The following is a 27300-nucleotide window of genomic DNA, read 5'->3' on the forward strand; positions in this document are numbered from 1 at the left end:
ATTTCAGCCTAGCTAAGATAAATATGACACATTTTGGAAATCGGCCCACTGTGGCATCCACTTCCCATATAAATAAGATTTTCTAAAGTGCGTATCGCAGAAAGCATGGGATATATTTTGATGAAATTTCGTACAAAAGCTAACTAGATCAATGCTAAACAACGTACCACGTAAAATTATGAAAATCGTACAAAGAATAAACATACTTCCAATGTAGCCGGGATTTGCAATCAATTTATGTGCATGTACTGAAAAAAAATCAACCAAAAATTGGTTAACATGGTCAAACTTTAAAAGGAATCAACGTGGTTTATGGTTAATATTAACAATGCCTTGGTTGATTTTTTCAACAATGATTCAACAGTATTATTAACAACAGTTTTGTTTATATCCCTTTCCCTGCATTTATACAATATATTGTACATTTAATTTTTGTAACATTGGAAACGTGCAACTAAAAATCTTATTAATATGTTTGAAAACAAATTAAACTTTATGAAGTTTTGGAATGTCCCGAATAGTTTACGTAAATTTCAAAATCGAAAACGTTTCAAAAATATTTTTTAGAATTTATTTTAAAAACGGGCCATTTTATAAAATTGTCACTGGAATTTGTGGTAATTTACTGTACAAAAAATACGTGAAAATAAAGTAAAATCGCTAATAAAAGCACATAGTATGGAAATATAAAAAGCATTTAATCACATAAAAATGCTAAAATTAAACTATCATGATTTAAAATATTTTTCCCGAGTGGTCAAAAAAATGTACAATATATTGTACATATGCACTGAAAGGCTGTAAGTGTCTTGTACAATATATTGTACAAACGTCCGCAAAGGTTGCAGTAGAACAGGCAATCAGGGTGGTTTTTGAAGAGCTTGTGCCCTGTTGTTGCAGTAAAGGGTAGATTTTTGATTTCTTAATCTACTGGAGGCAGAAAAACCGGGAGAGTTTATTAAAACGAGGCATTTGTAATTTTTATATTTTAATTGTATCTGAAAATTTTCAAGATTTCTTTATATAATTCTCTTCTCATGGAGAAAATTTAAAAGTTTTTAATGCAAATCTTAACTAAGGATACTTAAAAAGATATAATATATTCATTCCAATATAGCTGCAGTAAAATCAATTATTTTGTTATTTCCGCCAAACTTAGTGAAATATTTATTGAGTTTTTCTGAGTGCTTTTACTCCTTTGCAGACTTTTGTACAATATATTGCACAAATTCGAGGTAGCCCTAAGCTACCCAAAACCACTTTTGAATCTTTCTGTTTTTACTTTTGGTTTTATGAGGCTCTATAAACCTTGTAATTAGGAGGAAAAATTTTTATATTCAGGGACGGATTTGACCGGAAACTTTTGGTAGTTGATTTTTTCGTTTGAATAAGCTTATGTTCTGCACTTCACAGATGCTGTTTCATAATAAGGAGATACAAAACAAACATTTTTACTATCATTTTATCATGTTACCTCTGAAGGTAGATCTATGACTTATGGCGTTTTCTTTTCTACAAAAATGTTGGCTTTTCATTGCCCTCTCCTTATATTTTGTTCGCGGTATATGTACCTTCCGCTGGAAACGCTCATACTGATGTATCGTAGCTTTACACTCAAATTCATAAAAAATAAAAAAGACTTTAACTGCTCTATAAATCGAAAAATTGTATGAAAATGTCACTTTATAGAGCTCTTTAAATCTAATTTATTTTTTTATGAATAAGGGCCAAATTCATAATGAAACACTTAAAGTTCTTTTTACAAAAATTTCCTTTTAGTTAAAGTGTCATTTAAACTTTAAACAAGAACTGTTTTCATAATACAATGGCAATTGAATAATAACAAAAGATTCATTTAAATGAAAATAACAATGCTGATCTTGGTAAAATTGCATTAGCTGAAGATGACATACTTTTTTTTTTACAAAAGGGACCTTTATATCTTTTGAATTTCCATTTTGGGTACTTAACTAAAGAGCCTTTATGGGCACCTTTAACTTTAAAGTGGCTTTATGAAATCGATCAGCCAAATAAATCATCCTTTAAATTTTCAAGTATTCTTTAATCTTATTATGAAATCTGCCCTAAGGCCATTAATGTATATTTTTCTAAATTTTTGTGTTCCTCACTGAATGCTTCAGGGACCAAATTTCAGTTTGGAAAATTTGTTTTATTTTCTACACAAACTTGAATTTCGAACAATTTTTATTATCTCCTCCTCTTTTAAAATCAAGCATATCTTTTAAATTTTAAATAAAAAATAAATAAGACATTATTATAATTGATCAACCGCCGTACGAAATGCCCAATTTGGACATCTACAAGCGTACCTGCACAAAGGCTCTTCAGGTTTGGAAAGAAGTTGATGTCACGCAATCCGAAGTTGACAACGAACCAGATGATGAACCTTTGCCCGAAGAAGAAGAGGCCGAAGAAGAGTTAGTTCAAGAAGAACTTGACTGCTGCAAAGTGATGGCCGAATTGGAGTGCATGAAGCGGCGCATACAAAACCTACAGATTCGCCTCAAGATGGACGATGAGTGCGAAGGAGAGCCTTGCGTCGATCCAGAGATCATACTAAATTGCTCTGCTAATCCGGAAATCTGTACACTGCAAAAGAATCATCACAAATTGCAATGCCAAATCAATGAGCTTATACGCTGTTGCAATGTGGCAAAAGATCAGATAGAAGACTTACGCGCACACATGTGTCAAAAGTCGCGGGAGATTATAGAGCTGCAAAAAACCGTCTGTTTGCTGGACACCTGGAAGAGTACATTACAGCATGAGTTTGGCGTTTGCTACGAACGTTTTCAATACTTGAAACTGGTGAAAGCCGAATGGGAGGACGTGGAAAAAAAGATCGAAGAACAGAAGCATTGCTACAAGCAACTGGAAGAAAGTTTTGTGGCAAAAGTGTGCTTCCTGAGTGAGAAGCGGCAATTTATTAATGAATGTATGGAGATGCGCGAACTGCTGCAGGAGATGTTTCATATGCAATCGGCGAGGTTCGATGCATTGGAACAGCGGATGGAAAGCATTGAAACGACTTTGACGGAGCTGCAGAAGCAAAAGGTCATTCCAAAGTATAATTCACCAACTGCTTTAACGAAGGAAATAGAGCGTTGAATGGCGGGTCTGGTTTTTTTTCTTTGTCCAAATTGTTTATAATAAATGGAAAATATACATACATACATACATATGTACATATATATTTAGTTTTTTTTTTGCTTTATAAACTAGAAAATCAAATTTATTTAAGGCTAATGAAGTTTCTCTTGGCTTAAAAAATCCCGACAACTCCAGTCGCTGCAACTAGTGCGGTCAGCACGGCGCTTACTTACAGAATTTCAATTTGCTCCAAATTACTTTAACAGCTCTTAATGCCACTTTATGCCACGCATTTCATTTAGTATTCAGTCTACTCGTGCACAGCTAATAATTTCCTTAAAACCATTACAACTTTTACCATAAAATTTAACTTGCTTTCGCCTTCAGCATTTAATTGCTCACAATTCACTTTCGCATTTTAATTTCTTTTGTTAGCCATATTTTGTGCCATCCCTGCCCGCTGTCATTGGGCTCGCAGGCTATTTGAACATTTTAATGGCAAAGCTTTTTCACTCCCTCCTCATTACCTAATTCTAGTTGCTTTTCGAAATGCTTTCGGTTTTTATTTTACTTTTTTTATTTCCCATCTTATTTACTTTTTTGCATAAGTGTTGGCTTTTAATTGTCTTAAAAAGAGTGTCTCAATTAAGTTTATTGGAGCTTGAAATGGTTTATCGTACTTCAGTGGACCATTTAATCAATGCCGCAATAATAATTAGAATTCTAGGCTCGAGTAATTCGCGAAACTTTGTTGAAAAGTATACCCGTATAACAGTTTTTTTTTATTGGAACACTTGTGCAATTTAAACTTTTAGTAACAAGTTTAGTCGCTTTGTTTTGTTGGCTTAAGTGACTTCATAAGTTAAGAAGTTTCATATAATTAATGGCTTGTTGAAAGTTTACTGTACGAACTTTGTATTTTTTACCGACTTCCAAAAAAGGAGTTAGCAGTTCGTCGGAATATTTTTTTTATTTGTTTTTGTTATTTTATGGCCTTACAACAATTATATTCAACAATTTTTATTGAGCCTGAGGCCGTTTTTTTTTTTAAATGAAAAACTATTGTGGAAAAGCAACAATAATTCTGAAAAAATTATAGAAATGATAGCTTTTTCGGAAATCACCACATTTCCTCATCAGACTTCTGTCAGTAGGATTCGACTGACTCAGCCGGTTGCCTACGCACTGCCTTGTGAATTCTTGTTGTTTTTTTCGACTTTTTCATTTGTAAAGCCAACTACAATCAAGCGCAGCTATTCCAGTGCTATTTAAACTTGATCATGTGGTTGTTGGTTTTTGTTAATAATTCCATTTTTAGACTGCTTAACCTTAGGTGTGCTCGCCCTTTAAGTTATTTGTTTTTGTTATTTTATGGCCTTATAACAATAATATTCAACAATTTTTATTTAATTTTTTTTTTTTTCTATATGTTACCGCATATCTTCGGACCACGTCAACCGATTTCGATAATTCTTTTTGCATCGGAAAGGTAGTATCTCAAAGGTGGTCATGAATATATATATATATATTTGTCGGCCGCTGTGGTGTAGTGGTAAGCAGTGCGCACTTCCACTCCACAATACCTGGGTTCAAACCCTGGTCAAAGCAACATCGCATAAAATAGAAAAAGGGTTTTTCTTAACAGCGGTCTTCCCTGCGCAGGCAATGGCAAACCTCCGAGTGTATTTCTGCCATGAAAAACAGCTTCTCATAAAAATACAACCGCCGTTCGGAGTCGGAGTAAAACTGTAGGTCCCTCCGCTTCGTGTGACAACATCAAGGCGCACGCCACAAATCGGAGGAGAAGCTCGGCCAAACACTAACATATGTGTAAGCGCCAATCTATTATTATTATTATATATATACATTTTTATATGAGAATTGAAGTCGGTTTTTTTTGTTAAAAATTACTTGTTAGTTCTTCTAGAGTTATTGTTCATTTCCCCCAAGCCTTAACTGACGTTTATGCGTATTGCAAAAAGCAGTTTACAAGCCGAAGGAGGTAGATGCTCATATTAAGTACAAGTAAACGAAAGGAAAAAAGCTAAATCTAAGCAATATATATCTTGCCGATCTCCTCTTGTAAAGTTATTGTAACTTATCTGAGCTCTTAACAGCAGTTAAGCGTTTGGTGGATATGGGCTATTAGTTACAAAGTTATTTTATACTCCCAATACATTTAATCAATCAATACACGCGACTGGTATAAAAAATCGTTAGTTGTTTCGCGTAAAATTTCAACAGAAAAATCGGTAAGAATTAGTTTTAATGTGTCATTGGGGTAGCATAAATTTGGCATAAACATTAACAAAAGTGTAATGCCAAATAAAAAGAAGAAGAATCAAATTTGTTAAGGCAAAAAAACATATTTGATGGTAACTGCTCATCGAATTAAGACTGATTATTATTTTTTAACCGACTTCACAAAAAGGAGAAGGTTATAAATGTCGGAATATTTTTTTTTATGTATGTTACCGCATAACCTCGGTTCACGTTAACCGATTCCTATAATTTTTTTAAAGGAAAGGTGTTACCTCACTGGTGGTCCCATACTAATTTGGTTTAAATCCGATCATTGGATAATGAAGAAATGAAAGATAACGTTAAATTTTTATATAAGAATTGAAGTCGGTTTTGGTTTTTTTTTCTTAAAAATTACTTGTTTTGATAAAATAAAAAAATATTTAGTATAGTTTAGTTCATCCTATGTTCTTTAGGTCCTACGCCAAAAATTATGTTAAAAATGTTGACTAAGTGAAGTCAAAAGTTTTGCTTTTTTCATTCTTTCGGGCGCGAAATTGATCCTTTGGCAAGAAAAGAGTTTACTTTATTGGACAAAATTTAATACAAAAGCTTGTTTTGATTACCCTCCGAAAACGTCCGAACGGTACAATGGCACAGAACTTCAAAAAAATCACTTTCTGAAAGAAATCAAGATCGGCACTCATATTTTAAGGGTATGTTTAGGACGCTGACCATGCATGTGCATAAGTCCTTTGTATGTTTTTTAACTTTATCTTTTTTGGAAATTAATACCAATTTTAAAATTTACTTATACACAAGTTATACGATATACCAAAATATGGACGTCAAAAGAATGGGGGTTAAGAAATCTTTAGTTTGAACGCTGAAAAACATGTTGAGGTGTTGGAAGAGGGTTGCTGTTGGAATACAAGTAAAGTCAAACTTGAACTTTTATATACTGTACATTATATTGTAACAATCTAGGTAATCAATCAATTGTACTTTAAAGAACTTTATGGAATGTTATGAAGTAATTTTTTCATTCTGAAAATTAGCTTTCTATAATAAACATCTCTTTTCTTCAAACTTTAAATATTACATTTTTCCATCATCAACGGAGAGTTGTAAAAGGTTATGGGCGACGCCAAGGAAAATTCATATGGAATTAAGCAGTTTAACGGCTGTGATTTTGATGACTGGGAATTTCGAGTAAAAATCCATTTCGATGCTATTGGATTGTTGGATGTTTTAACGGGCGTTCCAACGGAGGAAGAAGAAAAGTCGCAGGAGTTCATGAAGAAGGACAAGAAGGCTAAGGAGCGCCTTGTTGCGCTGATACACAATGATTGCTTATCCTATGTTAAAGACCAAGATACCGCAAGGAGTATGTGGCAGAATCTGAGAGCAGTATTTGCAAGAAAATCTGTGATTAATCAACTAATGGTGCGTAAAAAGTTGGCCGCATTAAGAATGAATGAGGGTGAAACTGTTGCATCTCATCTATTGGTGTTTGAGAATCTCGTAAGGCAATTGAGGTGCAGTGGAGCTGATTTAAAGGAGGAAGATATCCTGGCGCAGTTCTTTCTTACACTAAATGAAAAATTTGATCCGGTTGTAACAGCACTGCAGAATTTGGAGAACTTATCATTCAATACCGTAAAAGAAAGATTGCTATTGGAAGAGGTCAAGCTGGGAAACCGTATTGAAGAAGAACCTGAAAGCAAGACGGCATTTTCGGGAAAGAAGTCACGTAAATTTCAAGGAAAATGTCATAAATGTGGTAAGTTTGGCCACAAAGCAAGTAGTTGTTGGTCGAAAGAAGCTAAGACTGCTGCGTGTGAAAAGGTTTGCTTTATTGTTGATAAGTTTCGAGACAGAGGTGAATTGGGAAAAGAAAGTGTATTTTTCAAGTTAGACTCAGGCGCAAGCGATCATATGGTACGAGATAAGAGTATTCTGTGCAATATCAAAATGTTGGAATCTCCTGTTGTGATTCATGTGGCGAAAGATGATCAATGCTTGGTGGCGCGGTTCGTTGGAGAATTGAATGGGCAGACATCGTTGGGAGTTCAAGAGAGTGTGAAGAATATTTTATATGTACCAGAGTTGCGGGATAACTTGATTTCGGTAAGGAAAATGACTAAAGCTGGTATTAACGTGAAATTTCAAAGCAACAATGCGATTATTGAAAAAGATGGTAGGATAATAACGAATGCTTATCCTAGTGGTAGTTTATACGAGCTTGAAATTGTTGTAAAAAAAGAGAACACTGTGTTGGCTTGTTACGAGGGTAATGTAGAAGGTTGGCATAGACGGATGGGGCATGCTGGAAGAGACAATTTGAGATCACTTATTAATGTGTATTTGATTAACTGTTCGACCAGGAATTTGGAAAATTTAGAAAAATGTGAAATTTGTTTAAAAAGCAAGCAGACCAGACTACCATTTAGTTCAACTAGGATACGAGCGAAAGAAGTTTTAGAGAGGATACACAGTGATGTATGCGGTCCCATTGATCCAATATCGAAGGATGGCTCGAAGTATATTCTGTCAATTTTAGATGACTTTAGTCATTTCTGCGTTATTTACTTATTAAAAAAGAAGTCTGAGGTTTTCGGGAAATTTAAGGAGTATGAAGCGATGACTTCGGCTATGTTTTCAAGAAAGATTTCCAAATTGACTGTAGATAATGGTACAGAATATTTTTCAAAAGATCAGAAGAAATGGTATGCTGAGAAAGGTATTCAAATCGAGGCAACCATGGCGTATACGCCACAACAAAATGGAGTAGCAGAAAGATTTAATAGAACGTTGACAGAAAAGATAAGAGCTATGCTTTTAGAATCAAACTTACCAAGAAGTTTTTGGAGTGAAGCAGCTTTGACAGGAGTTTTTATAATTAATACATTGCCAACAAAAGCAATTGAAAGAGGTATTACCCCTGCAGAATTATGGTACGGTTACAAACCTAATCTAGGAAAAATGAAAATATTTGGATGCAAAGCATTTGCTTGGATTCCACCTCAAAAGCGAAGTAAATTAAATGCTAAGAGTACTTCGTGTGTTTTTGTTGGGTATACTAGAAATGGTTATCGTCTATGGGACATGGAGAACAAAAAGATTATAACCGCTAGAGATGTTGTTTTTGATGAGAGCATTTTCCCATTTGCAGAACAAATGTTCCGAGAAAAAGAAAATACAAATGTTATTAGATGCTTTGAGCAAGAGGGGGAAGCAAGTGATGATACTCAATTGATTTTTGAGCCGTTTTCAGAGGTTCCTTATTCAGCAGTTGAGGAAGAGTGTGAGGATGTGTTTGAAGACTCAAATGAAGTTCTGAATGAAGATGATGGAATGTATGATGGAATATATGAAAACGAACAGCCTGCACCAGGATCAAGTCACTTGTTAAGTAATGAAGAACAACCACGGCGAAGTGAACGTCTACGTCAAAAGAATTTGTTCAATATCTTTGGCTACAGTGCAAACTTCAGTATGTCTGATATCAGTATACCTCTAACATATTCCGAAATATTTGGGCGTGATGATACCGAGCACTGGGTTAAGGCTGTAAACGATGAACTTAATTCTATGGAGAAAAATCAAGTTTGGCAATTGGTAGATGTCTCTTGTAAGTGTAAGTGTTGAGGTCAAAGTGGATATTCACAATAAAAGAAAACGAAGATGGTGAATCAGTGAGATATAAAGCGAGACTTGTAGTAAAAGGATATCTGCAAAAAGAAGGTGTTGATTTCTTTGAAACGTATGCTCCAGTAGCAAAATTGTCAACAATCAGAGTAGTACTAGCAGTAGGTTTGCAAAATAATTTATATTTTCATCACCTTGACGTTAAAACAGCATTTTTGCATGGAGAATTGAAAGAAAACGTATTCATGCATGTACCAGAAGGAGTAAAAGCTAGAGAAAATCAGTTTTGCAAATTACTTAAGTCCCTTTATGGCCTGAAGCAAGCACCAAAATGTTGGAATGAGAAGTTCAATTCATTTATATTGAAGTTAGGCTTTAAGAGATCACTACATGACTACTGTTTGTATACTAAGCATGAGAATGATAGCCTGTTATTAATAGTCTTATACGTGGATGACTTATTAATAGCAGGTTGTGAAAGCAAGTTTTTGATTTAAAGACGAAATTATCAAAAGAGTTTGAAATGACTGATTGTGGTGAACTAAAGTATTTCTTAGGTATTAAGATCGAGAGAAGTGAAAATAATCTATTATTGTCACAGGAAAATTACATAAACAAACTATTAACGAAATTTAAAATGCAAGATTGCAATCCATGCAAAACTCCTATTGAGAAAAATTTAAAATTAGTAAAGATTGCAGAACACCAAACGTTTAACAAAGGCAATTATCAAGAGTTACTTGGAAGTTTAATGTATATTATGCTCTCAGTACGGCCGGATATTTGTTACGCAGTTAGTTACCTGGGTCGATTTCAACAATTTCCTGGATCTGAACATTGGCAAGCATTAAAAAGAGTTATACGTTTCCTGAAGGGTTCTATGCAAACTAAATTGAAGTTTCAAAACAACTTAAGTATTCCATTGGTTGGGTATGCAGACGAAGATTGGGCAGGTGACACAAATGACAGGAAATCAACTAGCGGGTTTGTGTTCAAAGTCTTTGGCTGTGCAGTGTCATGGTCCTGCAAGAAGCAAACTACTGTAGCTTTGTCATCAAGTGAAGCTGAGTATGTCTCTCTCAGCAGCGCAGTCTCGGAAGGAATTTGGCTCAAAGGAATTCTAGAAGATTTAAACGTAATTAATGCAAGTTATACAGTTACAATATATGAAGACAACAGAGGATGTATTGAGATGTGCAAGAATTTGGAAAATAAGCGAACGAAACACATAGATATTAAGCACCATTTTATGAGAGACTATATCAAAAAGAACATAATCAATATTGAAGCAATTTCCTCCGAAGAGCAACTTGCTGATCTATTTACTAAAGGGTTGGATATAACTAGATTTAAAAACTTAACAAAGGAATTAAATTTGATTGATCAAGAGGGGGTGTTGGAATATAAGTAAAGTCAAACTTGAACTTTGATATACTGTACATTATATTGTAACAATCTAGGTAATCAATCAATTGTACTTTAAAGAACTTTATGGAATGTTATGAAGTAATTTTTTCATTCTGAAAATTAGCTTTCTATAATAAACATCTCTTTTCTTCAAACTTTAAATATTACATTTTTCCATCATCAACGGAGAGTTATAAAAGTTGCCAGCTGTTTAAAAAGTTAAATTCAAATTATTTTATAAGTTAAATGAATTACTAAAATATGAGTACCAATCGAAGGAAGTTTAAAAAATGTTTATTCCTGAACTGTATTTAGCGGGGTTGCCACATGTTTGGAAATTAAAATTTCACTTAATTCATCAGTTAATTAAAATATGTACCGCAGTGTCCGGTGAAGGAGAATTAAAAATGATTAAGCTTGAAAATAATTTTGAAGAGGGGAGCCCCCTGTTTGAAAGGTCTAAATCAATTAACTAATTCAAAAAGCATATGAAATATAACAAGTAAGAAAGTCTAAGTTCGGGCGGAGCCGAACATTAAATACCCGGCGCAAGTATTAAATATATGTTTTTCACCTTTCCGAAACCTACCCCTACATGGTAAGCTGGGGCGTATCAATTTTGAGTAAATTAGAGTTTAAATTTCGAAATTTTGAAGTTTCAAGCAGTTCTGAAATTTACCGTTATATGAAAAGCGGCCTCAATTTTAGTCCGATCTCAATAATTTTCAACGCTTTGCTTCTATGTTGCAAGCACAATAACCATACCGAGTTTGGTACAAATTGGTAGAACGGTTACCGAGTGTAGGGTATAAATACCTTGTTCTGTTATACCTGTACAATTTTTATTTGTTCTGTTGTTCTTAGATTTTATTAGAATTTCTAAGTTTTTAAAATCATTAAATTAAAAGTCTTCAAATTACAAACATAAATGTTCTAATAAATAATTCAAAATTTTGAATAATAAAATTTCATCATGATATACCGAGATACATATATGTGATCATAAGTGGGCGGTGCCACGCCCATTTTCCAAAATTTTATCACAAACATTTCTTCGTTAAGAATTGTTGTAAGCATCAATTTTGATTAAATTAGCTTTAATATTTACTCATTTATCGAAGATTTTGTATTTCTCTAAATTACCATTATATGGGATGTGGGCGTGGTTATTGTCCGATTTTAAAACTTTTCGGCAGTTTGGTATGCTGTACCAAGACCAATAACTGTGCCAAGTTTGGAAGAAATTGGTAAAGCGGTTACCAAGATATACACATGTAACCATAAGTAAGCGTGGCNTTCTTGGTTAAGAATTGTTGTAAGCATCAATTTTGATTAAATTAGCTTTAATATTTACTCATTTATCGAAGATTTTGTATTTCTCTAAATTACCATTATATGGGATGTGGGCGTGGTTATTGTCCGATTTTAAAACTTTTCGGCAGTTTGGTATGCTGTACCAAGACCAATAACTGTGCCAAGTTTGGAAGAAATTGGTAAAGCGGTTACCAAGATATACACATGTAACCATAAGTAAGCGTGGCTACGCCCATTTTCCAAAAATGTATAATATTATTATTTTTTGTCTAAAACTTACTGTAAATATCAATTTTGAGTGAATAATCTCCAGTAGTTACTAAAATATCGCAGTTTTCGTATTTCTGAAAATTACCGTTATATGGGAAGTGGGCGTGGTTACAGTCCGATTTCGCCCATTTTCAACACCAACCTACCTTGGGTAAATGGAAACCTACATACCAAATTTCGTTGAGATATCTCAACTTTTGCTCGAGTTATCGTGTACACGGACGGACAGACAGACGGACAGACGGACGGACAGACAGACATGGCTTAATCGATTTCTCTTTTCATTCTGATCATTTATGTATACATTTGTCTATTCGTTTTGGTTGTTACAAACAACCGTTATGTGAACAAAATTAATATACCCTTGTGCACAAGTGCGCTCGGGTATAAAAATACCGTAGTGAAACGAAGGAATGTTAAGAAATCTTTAGTTTGAAAAGTGTTTAAAAAGTTACATTGAAATTATTCAGTAAGTTGGATGAATTATTAAAATATGGGTGTAAATCGAAATGAGTTTGAAAGGGATTTTATTCTAACCTTTATTTAGGGTTGCCATTTGTTCAAACAATCAAATTCGAATTTATCAGTTTATTAAAATAAACATGTAATTTTTAAGCAAAAAATACGACCGGCGTCAATACTCATATACAAATTATGGAGTACGCTTGTATTCTTCATGTTACAATGATCGGAACTAACCCAAATTAGTATCGATAAAAAATTATTGTAAACGGTTCATGTGGTTCAAATTTGTCCGGTAACATACATACATAAATAGTATATATATTCCGATGAATTGATAACTTCCCTCCTTTTTTAAGGTGGAATAAAAACAAAGCCCTGCACTCTATTCTCTAAGAAAAATTGGCATTTGTATTCACTGGGAAAAATTGGAACAGCAGAATGAGAACTTCCGATCAACTATGACCCGTTTTTGAAAAATACTGAGCAGTTTTAGAAAGGTAAAGTTAACGTAGGTGTAAAGGTTATTTATTATTCTGCCAACAACCCATTCATCATTTTTGGTAGTGGTATTAAATTTTTTTTAAAGATTTTTCAAATATTGTCAGATAAATGTTTGTTATGGAAAATACTTTTTTTGAATGGGCTATTCATGACAAAATCAAAGATCTGATTCAGAGCCTGATTTATAGCCTTTGTGAAGAGAAAAGTGTATCCACATGGATCGTGCCTAACTCAGGAAATGCCCTTTTAAAAATACATCGGAACACAAAACACTTCATTTCTTAATTTCTTTGCGATTTTCAGCTGACTACTGCCATTCTCTGTACTGCGTTTTGCGCAAACTCAATAAACATAACCAACTGACGTTGTCTACAGGGATATCGGCAGCAAGGCAGTGTTAATGTTTGTACAAACAAACGAGCTGTATAGTCAAATTAAAAATTCATTAGCGATGAGTGGATGAGTGAAGAAGACATCTGTAAGAGACAATTCACCATCAGTTGCAAGAAAATATGTTTAAAGAGGTTTCAAGGGGTAAGGCGTCGCAAACCTTAGCAGAAACTTTGCGAAATTATGATTGCAATAAGGGCCCATCTGCAAGAGCAGCAATATCAATTATGCGTAGGGAAATTATTTACATTAATACATACATATATAATGGCGGTCGAAATGAGCAACATTCTTCCACCGGATTTTTTGTTTCTTTTAAACTAGGTAAATGTATGTACACATACATACATGGATACCCTGCAGGAAATTGAATTAGTTTGAAAGCAATTTATAAACTACTTTATTTTCAATGATAACCAATTGAAATTCTCACTATTTTACCTACAATGAACTCATTTATATAACATGGCGATGTCCTAAGAAGCAGTGAATTGCCTTTTCCTGCATGTATTTTCAACTACATTTAAAATGAATTTGACTTAAATAACTTCAAAGTAAGTATGTTTCTTTTGAATACGCTCTCGTTCTGGACTTTACAGATGCTTTTNGTGTATTTTCAACTACTTTAAAATGAATTTGACTTAAACAACTTCAAAGTCAGTATGTTTCTTTTGAATACGCTCTCGTTCTGGACTTTACAGATGCTTTTTCACACTTCCAAGACACAAATTGTTTTTTTTGAGCAAAAGTAGTATAAAAATTCGAAACATTTACTCATTGCATTTGTTTAAAAGTAATCTTTAATTAGTTGATTTAAAAAAAAAAATACTTGTTTCCGTCAGGGTAAATATGCCAATGTACATAAGTACATAATTAAGGTCGTGTGGTTTCTGGGCTTTGATTAGCACTCCGCTCCTAAGTGGGTTATAATTGCAACTCAGTTGCTGCGCCTAAAAAATCTTTGCAAATGGGCTGCGCATTAAACGAATTAACGCATTGTTGCGTAAGTAGTTTTTGCTTTACACTTTTGCTTTTTGTATTCATCTTACTCAATGCTCAAAACGATCTTTGGTTAGTAAGAAATTTACACCTGAGAATATAATCCTGGAAAATATGTAGGCAACACATAAGACTGAAGAACATACATACATATCGAGCCCTAACCGCCAAAATAACGTAAGCGACATTTTGTTCAAAATTTTCTTTTTGATGCAGAAATGCATCTAGATGCTCTAGGAATATTTCTGCATCAAAAAGACAATTTTGAAAAAACTGTCNCCAGACAAATACATATGAGGCATGAGAACTATCTAGATTTTTCCTAAAATAGATATGTTGTCNCCAGACAAATACATATCGATGGCTGAGTGGAAGATCGACCTATCTCGGCAGCCAGTTCGAAAAAATTCTATCTCAAAAAACTTTTCAAGAACGTCCTATTTCAGAATTTAATTGAAAAACACTCTATCTCAAAATTCGGTTCAAAAGCGCCCTATCTCACTTCAAAATGTATTGAAAATATTCTGATATAGGGCGTTTTTGAATCGGCAGCTGAGATAGGGCGTTTTTGAAACGAATTCTGAAATAGGGCGTTCTTGAAAAGTTTTTTGAGATAGAATGTTTTCGAACTGGCTGCCGAGATAGGTCGATCTTCCACTCAGCCATCGATATGAGGCATGAGAACTATCTAGATTTTTCCTAAAATAGATATGTTGTCTAAAATGCCTTACTAGAAAGGGATGCTCATAACCAGAGCAACCCTCGTTTGGTTTTCCCATGATGGAATAGGTAGAAACTAGGGCTGAGAATTTCATCCGGATTTTAAGACTATCCGGTTAAACCGAATACTCGAACATCCGGATACCTGAACGAAAAATCCTGATATCCGGAAGCTACGATAATATTCGGATATCCGAATGGCTGGATTTCTCTTTGAATAATGTCTACATACTGGCTGCGTGTCTTTATATATTCCGGATAATCCCATTTCACAGCCGGAATAAACCGAATGCGTTTGAAATATACGTTAACATATCATCAGGAACGTTCTAAAGAATAAGTAAACAAAAACGTTTATTCCAAACGTTCAGAATGAATTTCTACTACACTATGTGCAGATCGAAAGTTATTAGATCGTTGAAGCACAATCGAACTTTTATTCACAAAAAAACTTTGTTCATTATTATACGTCAAAACTATTGCGTGCATAAAGGTGCTATAACAATAAGCACAAGTAATTTTTAGCAAAAAAAAAAACTGACTTCAACTCTGATATAAAAAAATATATATATACAGTGACGAACAAAAGTATTGGCACAGTGAATTTTTCGCCATATATGCAAAGGTTTTTATTCTAATTTATTTTCGATAATTTTTTATAAAAATATAGTTCATTCTACACCAGAAAACGTAATNGTGACGAACAAAGGTATTGGCACAGTGAATTTTTCGCCATATATGCAAAGGTTTTTATTCTAATTTATTTTCGATAATTTTTTATAAAAATATAGTTCATTCTACACCAGAAAACGTAATAGTAAAAACTCTAAACTTTGTGCAAAACTCAGCAAAATTCATTAAATTTGCACCCTAATTTGCAACTTTTTATTCAGATTTTTTAGAAAAATTCAATTCCATTCAAATTTAGTGTAACAAAGTGCAAGTTTAAAGTTGCTAGAAAATCGCGTTGNCTATAGCCCATTCAAATTTAGTGTAACAAAGTGCAAGTTTAAAGTTGCTAGAAAATCGCGTTGATTTTTGGCAATTTTTTTAGTGGAAGGTGTTGCTCATTTTCTCCATACAAAAAATAATTGTCGAATTACTTTGTATGGAACTTGCGTGAAAAAAATTACCAAAAATCAATGCGAATTTTCGTGAGTTTTGCACAAAGTTTAGAGATTTTATTATTATGTTTTCTGGTGTAGAATGAACAATATTTTTATAAAAANGTTGCTCATTTTCTCCATACAAAAAATAATTGTCGAATTACTTTGTATGGAAGAACTTGCGTGAAAAAAATTACCAAAAATCAATGCGAATTTTCGTGAGTTTTGCACAAAGTTTGAGATTTTATTATTATGTTTTCTGGTGTAGAATGAACAATATTTTTATAAAAAATTATCGAAGATAAATTAGAATAAATAACTTTGCATATATTGCGAAAAATTCACTGTGCCAATACTGCACTGTATATATATCTCATGATCCACTGATCGGATCTTAACCAGATTAGTATGGGACCACCTCTGAGACACTACCTTCCCGATGCAAAAATCGGAATTATCGAAATCGGTTGACGTGGTCCAAAGTTATGCGGTAACATAGTAAAAAAAAAATAAAATAAAAATATTCCGACGAACTGATAACCTCCTCCTTTTTTGGAAGTCGGTTAAAAAGTTGAGATCATTTCCAAAAAGGAAAGGACAAGAATAGTGTCATTTCTTTATTTTGTGGCAAAACGCTACAAAACAAAGGGTCAACCTCAAGTCTTTGGAACCACTATACATTTTTCCATCTTCAAGAGAATGGCAAAGGCGCAGCTTATATCTCTAAATCTCAGCCATAGTCTGAATTGATTAGTATTTTATTAAAACGACACTTTGATAACACACCTTCACAAAATGCGGGATGTTCAGGGCCATTTACCAAAAACTACCGATAACTACAATCCCTTCTAGTTTAGATCGAACAAAGGAACCTTTATATTGGCACGCATATGGGAAAGTCTTTTAAGATGTGGACATTTTGCGTACTGGAATATTGTTGACGCAACAAAGCAGCTGCACTGCCAAGTGTGGTTTCTATACCTAGTGCAACTCGCACAAAATCTAAATCTGAAATCTGAATTCTACAAAAGTTGTGTATAAGGGTCTTCAGTTAAGCCACGGTCTCCGAATGTGTGCAATACTGAGTGACTATTAAATAGACCTAAAAAAGGCAAAGAGAACCTCAGGGACGGACTTTTGTAGCAATGTGGAATTTGCGTTGGCGGTAAGTAGACAGCTTCTGGATGCCAGCAGAGGCCCGATAGCATATGAGCAGACACGGGCAGGAAACCGTGTATGTACTTCTGAAGACCCACTCTACAAATGCTTCAGATAATAGGCCTAAATCCCTACAAAACTAGGAGCAGTATAATGTAACGCCATAAGAAGAAATTCACTCCAAAATAAGATTTTTTTGGTTGTTGATCCTGCAAACCATAAAAGGCTACAGGACCAGACGGGGTCACAACCATTCATCAAATCACTATTCTCTAAGAAATATAGCCTTCCTTAACATAAAAGAAGTAAAATCAGATAAAGCGTTGAATGAAGACAAGACAAAGTACCACCTGGAAACATATACAGAGTAAACACATTTCGTGACACACATCTCTGTTGGCAGCTATAACTTTGAATTAGCACCTAGGGTTCAGCATAAACACCTGCAATAACGTCAGCATGGAGATCTCGCCATGGCGCAGAAACGTGGACGATGTCGAACAAAGATTAGAAGGCTTTGGGTGCTTTTGAAATATGTAACTATTCTAAGCAAGATCTACGGCCCTGTTCGCGTGGACGACGGGTAGAGGAGAAGATGGAATGACGAACTGTATGCGCTTTTTAACGACATGGACATAGTTAGCAAGGGCGCTCACAAACAAAATTGAAGGACCAAGTGAAGAAGGACCTGTCTGGACTCGTTACAGCAGTTGGCGCCAATTCGCACAGCCGAGAAGCAATTCTGGGCCCAACCCGACAAAACGATTGTAGTGCCAAATAATAAGAGGAAGAAGCACCTGTAGGGGTGCAATTAGGCGTACATTTCAACTAGACAAGCAATGGCAGTGCTGTCTATGGCTGGGCCGAAGACGTCATACATTCGATGAACATCAGACAATGTAACTTCAACCTACTAGTGCATTTTTCATCAGCAACCTGCGGAGAGGTCACATCATTTTAAGGAGGCACTGTGGAGGAGGGCACTGAGGTTTGTTGGTACTGGATTGAGCGATATTGTGGGTATAAAGATAAGGCTTTTACTCAAATTTGTTAACTCCACATATTATTTAATATAAAAGGGATGGTGTAAAGATATATTACTATTTATTTATTTATATAATATTAGTCAAATGAACAATATATTCTTACTGACTACTGAACAACTTTACTTAGAGACTAGTTAAAATCGTTAAATAACATTTCATATTTCGCTAAAGTGGGTGGGTGAGAAAAGGTTCTTTCCCTAACAATCTGGACCGGATCCGGTAGTTAGAGAATAAGTGAAAAGTTTGCTCTCAAAAATGGAACATAATCCAGAAGTACGCGAACGCAAAAAACCACATTTCGTGCCCAGAATTTGAGAAACAATTGATTCGGGTCGTTTTGGTTTTTGTCACTTAAATGCAAACTCTTGGAAATTGAATATTTGTTTCACAAATTTGATTTAAAGAATATAAAGATTGAAAATACATTCACTATTCCTTAAAAGCACCAAGTAAATGCAGGCAACATGTAAACACAAAACAGCCGATATGCACTTTGACACTTTGGGCAGGAAGAAGAAGACTCTTACAATCCAATACGTTTCAATTTTTGCTCTCTATTACCCATTTTGTTGAGTACGGGAATGATTTCTGGCCTGTTTTGGGTACCCGCGGGATCCCGCGTTGCGTACGGGAAAGAACCTAAAATTAGAGTGTTTGAATTTTCGCTTGACATTTATGTACCAAAAACAACAAACTACATGTAATGAAAACGTAGCGTTCCTAATACTTAAAAGAAGGGATCCAATTTTGTTTCAGAAGGAAATAATGTACCTAAGCATTCAAGTGAAGCAGTGGGTACAACACTCATATCATACATCTTGTAAGAAATCGTTTTTGTGATGTATAGCTTTGGGCAAAGCTTGACATGTTTCTAAGGCTCTGACAGTTTCGAGCACAACGTGAACGAATATAAATACATACATGTGTACATATTTTCCCATATATGCAAATATCTATGCTGATATACATGTGTATATATTTGGACATCTTACAAGCTTATCAAACGAAATCAGAATGCTTTCAAAAGCCAATTTTCATTAAGTACCAAAGAATACAACAACTAATGCAGACGTACTGAAGCATGCGGCGCGAATTTTTTAATTAATGAGTTACGCTACCTGAATTTGTAATGTTCATTGAAAATTGCAAGCCATTATGCCACGTTCACACAATATTCGCATCCACAGAAGCTTAAGCGCTGCGAACCGACAGCCGCCAGAATCAAAGCATTGAGGTTTGGAGCATTGTATGGACATTAAAAGGGATACGCGAAGCTATCAATAGGTATGTGCATACGTTTGTTTGTAAATATAGGCAGAAAATCAATTTTATCGACCGGAGTGAAAAATTTAAATAAAAATTCTTTGGTCATTAAGCGCAACATGCATATTCGGGTAGGAAGAAGTGTTGAGCAGGAGAGGTTAATTGAAGGAAGGAAGACTTGGCCATGGTTACAACTGCATAATTTCGGCTCGTCGTATTGTAGTTTCTCACAACAAGCCTGGGAGCCCTTTGTGGTCACAGATAGTCCGATGTGCATGTATGTACATACATATGCATATAAGTGAACATCAACGCTGGCATGAAAGCGAGAACATATGAACGATGCGATAAATCTTCGCCGCTCAACGCTGAACAACATTTAATTTCCAACTTAAACGGCTTTAACCTGCCATAAATCTATAAGCTTTACATGCGCAGGCCGTTAATGTTTTTTTTTTTTAAGAGACCAAATTTAATTCGTTCGGCAAACCAAAACATTTGCACATTCGTCACGTTTTTCTCTTCAACAGCAGCCGCATCGAATAGGTATCTAAGTGGAGTGAGTAAAAGATGAAGTAAGTATGTAGATATATAAAGGACTAAGCCGCACTCGCTGCAGCTGCAGGCACGCAGTCACTAAGCCTGGAGTGAAGACCTAACGCAAGTGCGGTCAACTTATAACAACAAAACCCTATTAAAAATCGCTGGCACTTGTAGTCAGTCGTTGGCAATCGTTGTTAATGTTATCACACAGTAATTTTACAATAATAGGCTCAAAAGATTTTTCTTTTTACTGTCCTTAATTTCTGCTGTTGGACCATCTAAGTTAAACAAGGGAATGTTCACATGTCCATTCCACCGGAGTGATTATAAATATATTTTCTCACTTGATCTGCACAGTTTTTTTTGGATAGCATTGGCAATATTCTTCGATCTCGTTTTAATCTTTATAGCAGCTCATCCAGCGTTAAGGTGTTACATGCGCTTGCATTGTTCCTTTTATTTATTGTTATTATTTTTCTGCTACAAGTTTGTTATTGTTGTTGTTATGTATTTCACGTTTGTTGTTCATCAAACAGCATTTACGCCATTTAAGCCATTTTTATTGCTGTCCGCATATCAAATTCATTTCGCGCGCATATTTTCACGCGCCTGATGACCGTCCGTCCTTCTTACATGCACAGAAGAATTTCAGTAATCTAAGATGCTGAGGGAGTAGTTGGATGGTTGTACTATGAAGTGAAGTGATGCTTCGAGTTGTAAATGCGTGAATATGCGGTTATGTTGCATACTTGATACCAGAGTAATTTTTTTAGAAATGAAAAAATAAATATTTCACTAAGTGCAGTAGTTGGAAAACTTCAAAGCCTAAGAGGCTCTTCGCATCAGCTTCCTCTCCTCGATCGAAAGAGGTTTTGAAAGTCATTACTTTGAACTTTGTTTAAGTTGAAGGACTGTGTCACCTTTCTGGTATTCCTATACATGTACGAGGAATCCAATTATGTAGATAGCATGTAATATAGGGGTAGGTGTCATCCAATTCGTGTATATACTCATGTAATCGGCGCCTATAACCATTAAATTATTAATAATTATTTTAAATTATATTTTAAATTATATTTTAATATTTGATACAGTAACTTCTGTATCATTTAAATAAGTTCAGCTTTTTAAAGATAGCAAAATATTAAATATTTAAAATATTTTAAACAAAAAATATTTTTCAACTACAATCTTGTTAAACCCTTTACGTGCGACACCAAAATATACATATTTAAATTATCTAATTCCTTAAATTCAAGCTGCATATAAATTTCAAAACGGGGGAAACTCTGCTATATGTGTAAACAGGACAGACAGCCTTCTTCAAAATATTTTCAAACTAAAACGTTTGACACCAGTATTTTGATGCATATTTACATCATCCGATTCCCTTAATTCAAGATAATTATAACAGGTGGCAACCCCTGAAGTTTAGAAATAAAATATCTCCAAAGCAGTTTCGATCGATGTCCATATTTAAGTAAGTCATTACAATGAATTTAACTTTGTAAAGAGGTGGCAACTCTCTTTTAAATCTCCACAATCTCTTTCGTCTGACGCTCATATCGGGATACATATGTATTTCAATTGCCGAATCGCCTTAATTTAAGTTTGAACTTGATTTTGTAAACGGGTGAAATGCCCCTGCAAGCAATTTAGAAATAAAGTTCATTCAAGGCCATTTTAATAGATATTCATATAGTAGTAATTCGTTTAACATATTGCATACATTGAATTTAACTTTGTAAATAGGTGGAAACGCTGTTTAAAATAATTTCAAACTAAAACCTTTTTAATACATATGTATCTAAATTATCTAATTCTCTTAATTAAAGCTGCACTAATTTTCAAAACAAGTGGCAAATCTTCCACATGAAGTTTAAAATATAGTTTTTTCAAAGCCATTTTTATTTATATTCATATTGTAGTAACTCATTTTACCTATTTTATATATTGAATTTATCATTGAACACAGGTGGCAACCCTCCTACATATAATAAATAAATAAAGCCTTTTCAAACCCATTTTCATCGATATCCATATTGTAATAACAGATTGTGTTTAATTATTTATCAGGTGGCAACCCTTTTCAACCAAATGTTGCTGCACATCTATAGGACATATATTTGAATAAAATTAACCTACCTAGAAAATATCAACCAATACTTCGCNGCATATTGTAATAACAGATTGTGTTTAATTATTTATCAGGTGGCAACCCTTTTCAACCAAATGTTGCTGCACATCTATAGGACATAACGGGTGATTTTTTTGAGGTTAGGATTTTCATGCATTAGTATTNCATATACCAAACGAAAGGAAAGAACTTGGATTTTTTATTAAAGAAGACAAAAGCGAAATCATTCGAGCGGTTTTCGAGCAATTCGGTAATAAAAAAAATTGCTTATTTTTTCAAAAAAATGTTGCCATAAAAGGCTAAATTTTTGTCGAATTTACATACAATGTATACACAATAATATTTCTATTGCTCCAAGGAACCTATATCCCGAAAATGAAAGCTAATCATAAATTGCTAGAGCACTTTAAAGGCTCAAAATTTACCCCAAAATAAGCCAATATTTACCGTTGTTTCTACGCCAACAACCGAATTGGTTACTTACAAAATTTAATTTTGAATTAATGGGCTTGGAGTTTTATTTTTGAAACAACGCATACTTCTTTGAAATCGCTTCATTAATTCTTGTGCAGTAAGCGTTTTCGTGAAGCTCCAAAAATTAAAACTACAACATTTGAGCATAGCCTCCTTATCGAAACGTAAGACGTATTCTACGTCAAAAGTACCCAGATGGAGATTTTACTTACTCATGGAATAACCCATATGGTTGATTATTTGACTGACAACGTTACATTCGTACGCTTTTTTATACCTTTCATGAGCATGAAATGGTATTATAACTTTGGTCCGATGTTTGTAAGTACCAGAATAAGAAGAGATAGACCCATTAAAATGTATACTTAAATGATCAGAACGGCGAGCTGAGTCGATTTAGCCATGTCCGTCTGTCTGTCTGTCTGTCCGTCTGTTTGTATGCAATCTAGTCTCTCAGTTTTCGAGATATCCAGATCAAATTTGGTAGGTGGGTGTATTTTTATAATGTATTAAACATTTGTCGGAACCGGTACAATCGGACCACTACAACATATAGCTCCCATACAACTGATTGTTCAGATATGAGATTTTTTGCTATAACTTCTTTATTTATGCAGATAGGAACTTCAAAATTCGCACCGTTTTCACTCAATATTAACAGAATACTTACAGTGAAAATAACAAAGATCGGGTCACTTTTACATATACATAGCTCCCATACAACTGATTGTTCAGATATGAGATTTTTTGCTATAACTTCTTTATTTATGCAGATAGGAACTTCAAAATTCGCACCGTTTTCACTCAATATTAACAGAATACTTACAGTGAAAATAACAAAGATCGGGTCACTTTTACATATACATAGCTCCCATACAACTGATTGTTCAGATATGAGATTTTTTGCTATAACTTCTTTATTTATGCAGATAGGAACTTCAAAATTCGCACCGTTTTCACTCAATATTAACAGAATACTTACAGTGAAAATAACAAAGATCGGGTCACTTTTACATATACATAGCTCCCATACAACTGATTGTTCAGATATGCGATTTTTTGTTATAACTACTCCATCTATGCAACCAAAAAAATGAAATTTCGCGCTATTTTCACTCATTATCAACAGAAAGTTTACAGTAAAATTAGCAAAGATCGGGTCACTATAATCTGTTTATTGCTTCTTATTATCACTGTAGTACTCCTTTATTTGGACAGCTAAAACCGATAAATTTCGTAAGCTATTTATAATTTTTAAATAATAATAAAAAGTCTACTGAGAAAATCGTCAAAATCTATGCCGTATAATCTTAATCTTTTGTGCCACTGATTGTTCAGATACCAGATTTTACGATATATGTATCTCCTTTATGTAGGAAGCTAAACCCATTAAATTGTGTTACCGGTTTACGTACCGATCACACAGCAGTGAAAATCACTTAGATTGGTGCTATATAAGGTATATCTTCCATACCTCTGATTGTTTAGATATGATTTTTTATATACGTATCTCCTCTATCTATGCCTGCTGTGAATATATAAATTTATTCAAATGCAATAATCTGTTATAGTAAAATATTCAGATGCTCATGAAAGGTATGAAGCCTTCGGCATAGCCGAAGACAGCGCTGCTCTTACTTGTTCTTAATATGAATCAATTGTCCATTAAATAACAGAACACCACCTGGGATTTTAAGGCATAGTCAAATCTATATTTTTATAAAAAAAAGGGTTTAATAGTTGATTTGGTCTCTTAGTTATGGGCATTCTAATGTGCACTATCTATGTTACTAGTGTAAGTGTGTGAAGTTCAGTGATAGGCGTCAGAAAGTCTAAAATTCCTGCGAACTGGGTGAACGAACATTGCTCGTTTTTCAGTATTTATGTCATCTGCAATGAATGTAGGAGGACATATTCATACTCAGGTGTTCTTAATTTTTGGTTTTTGATCATTTTTGCTCATAAAATTTAAGCACAATGGCCACGTTACGCGTACGGTGCGCTTAGGTATGGTTTAGCCCAAAGGCTTTGCTCATCCATTTTTACTTCACATTCCTATTTTGCCATCATAAACAAATGTTTGAGCTAATTGGTAACACTTCGGACATCTACCACTATATAAGTCAATAATCATGCCCGTGCTGGTATATTGCGCAGAACCACGGACAATGACAATATCAGGGCTGCCAGATGTTTATAGTCTAAAATCCGTACACAGGCAAAAAGTGGTGGGTGAAAAATCCGTACGAAATCGGTGTGTCCAAATTTGTTAGGCGAGCAAAAAAAATCTTTTGTACTTAGGTGAACACAGGAATCGTACTGTTAATAACATCAAATAAAGCAATAAATATTACCACTAGTGCTATTTAGTGATTGCTTCACAGACAACCTTATTATTTTTCTGACTTGAACTTTTTACCAAGCAGTGTGTTCTTAGTTTATGTACATATGTACATACATATACAAGCGATAGTTAAAATGGAAAAAATAAAGAAAATTGTTTTTTTTTTTTTTATTTTACGCGTCAAAATCTCCCCACAATCGAAGTCTACCAATAGATTGATATAGATAATTTTAACCGCCCAATTCTGTGTTTTCTTGATAAATTTTTTGTAAAGAAATTCTATCAAGTAAAAGCTCCCTTCGCATTCTGTGTCAATATTTATAAAAAAAAAAACCTTTACGATTTCCACATAAGTGGAACTGATTTCCACATGGAACTGATTGTCACATATGAAAAATATGAATTTAAAAGCAAGAAAGTTTTTGACTGCCGTAGCCGAGTAGATAAAGTTGTCGACTATAATTCCATGTGTCGCAGTTTCAAATGCCGGCACATGGAGTATTTAATTGTTAGAAACAAATTTATTAATATGCAAAATTTATACATTTCACATGAAATTTCAATTTGTCAATAGCATAGATAGATAGAAATAGATAGAAAAAATTGACAAATTATAAAGATTTCATTCTTCAAGTGAACAGAATCGGGCTGCAAAGGCCTATGAATACTCTTCTCATGTTTGATTTTTAAAATCGGGTGCAAAATAGTCAAGCTGTTAATAGGTATGATGTAAATCCGTACAACCATTTTCACCACTGAAAATCCGTATCGTATGGAAAAATCCGTACATCTGGCAGGGTCCGACAACATCTGCAGTATTCAAGACAAAGATTTTTCGGAAGATTGACGGGGCTTTACGCATTGGCGACGTCGATACGATGAGCTTTACAACGACATGGACATAGTTCACTGGATTTAAATATGACGGCCTCGCTGGCTTGCTCATGTCGCTCGAATGGACACCGACGCTCTAACTGTGAAAGTATTCAACTCGGAACCCATTGATGCTAGCATATGAAGAGGGAAGCCGCCACNAGATAAATAGATAGATAGAAATAGATAGAAAAAATTGACAAATTATAAAGATTTCATTCTTCAAGTGAACAGAATCGGGCTGCAAAGGCCTATGAATACTCTTCTCATGTTTGATTTTTAAAATCGGGTGCAAAATAGTCAAGCTGTTAATAGGTATGATGTAAATCCGTACAACCATTTTCACCACTGAAAATCCGTATCGTATGGAAAAATCCGTACATCTGGCAGGGTCCGACAACATCTGCAGTATTCAAGACAAAGATTTTTCGGAAGATTGACGGGGCTTTACGCATTGGCGACGTCGATACGATGAGCTTTACAACGACATGGACATAGTTCACTGGATTTAAATATGACGGCCTCGCTGGCTTGCTCATGTCGCTCGAATGGACACCGACGCTCTAACTGTGAAAGTATTCAACTCGGAACCCATTGATGCTAGCATATGAAGAGGGAAGCCGCCACTGCGATGTATGTATAGACCAGGTGGAGAAGAACTTGGCTTCACTTGCAAACTGCTTCTCATAGTTTAGGTAGTATCATTATATCGGCAAATGCAGAAAACTCATCTCTAGTTCTGCTCATGTCAAACAGGAACTAAATGTGTGTTTGTAAAAGCGAATTAGTTTTCTAAAGACCTACATACGTATGTACGCTTCGTGCATGGTGGAATTATACAAGGTGTTGTACGTAGTGACAGCTCATGTCGACGGCTCCCTTACAAAAGGTTGTAATATGGAAGCACGAGAGAAACGGGAAGAAAAAAAGCCCGCATTGCGAAGTAGTACGAAATTTGGTACTATTTTTCATATCAAATTTTGCATATAAATAGTTACAAACAAACAAGAAACAAGAAACTTAACGTTTGACATCGATAGGCTCCATGTTGCCGTGGTCCGATTGTAGAGGACGCATACTTACGTGTTCGTATCTAGGTTGGAAGATTAAATGCATTGCGGTTAAAAAAATCAGATTCCACTTTAATTTAGGGAATTAGATAATTCAAATATGTATCACAGTAAAAGTAAGAAAATGTAATAAAACTACATTTTTGTAATAATTACAGTAATATAACAGTCTTATTTATTGTTAAATGAATGTTGTAAGTATTAACCTGGAGTAAAT

General features: G+C 34.4%; 1 protein-coding gene and 1 long non-coding RNA gene across 2 annotated transcripts; one reads left to right on the top strand and one right to left on the bottom strand.

Moving 5' to 3' along the window:
- Positions 1-2301: 2301 nt before the first annotated feature.
- LOC108366444 (uncharacterized) lies at positions 2302-3129 on the top strand. Its single transcript, XM_017620860.1, has one exon. The coding sequence runs from the start codon at positions 2302-2304 to the stop codon at positions 3127-3129; it is 828 nt and encodes a 275-aa protein (XP_017476349.1).
- A 4065-nt stretch (positions 3130-7194) lies between these two features.
- LOC108366445 (uncharacterized) lies at positions 7195-27047 on the bottom strand. The gene is made up of 3 exons (XR_001848085.1): positions 26830-27047; positions 18244-18246; positions 7195-7205 (listed from the first exon to the last, which is right to left on the bottom strand). It is a non-coding gene; the product is annotated as an uncharacterized LOC108366445 (long non-coding RNA).
- Positions 27048-27300: the final 253 nt, after the last annotated feature.

The sequence above is a fragment of the Rhagoletis zephyria genome, unplaced genomic scaffold (assembly GCF_001687245.7).
Source record: "Rhagoletis zephyria isolate East Lansing unplaced genomic scaffold, Rhagoletis_zephyria_1.1 Rzeph_scaffold_02277, whole genome shotgun sequence".
Lineage (NCBI taxonomy): Eukaryota > Metazoa > Arthropoda > Insecta > Diptera > Tephritidae > Rhagoletis > Rhagoletis zephyria.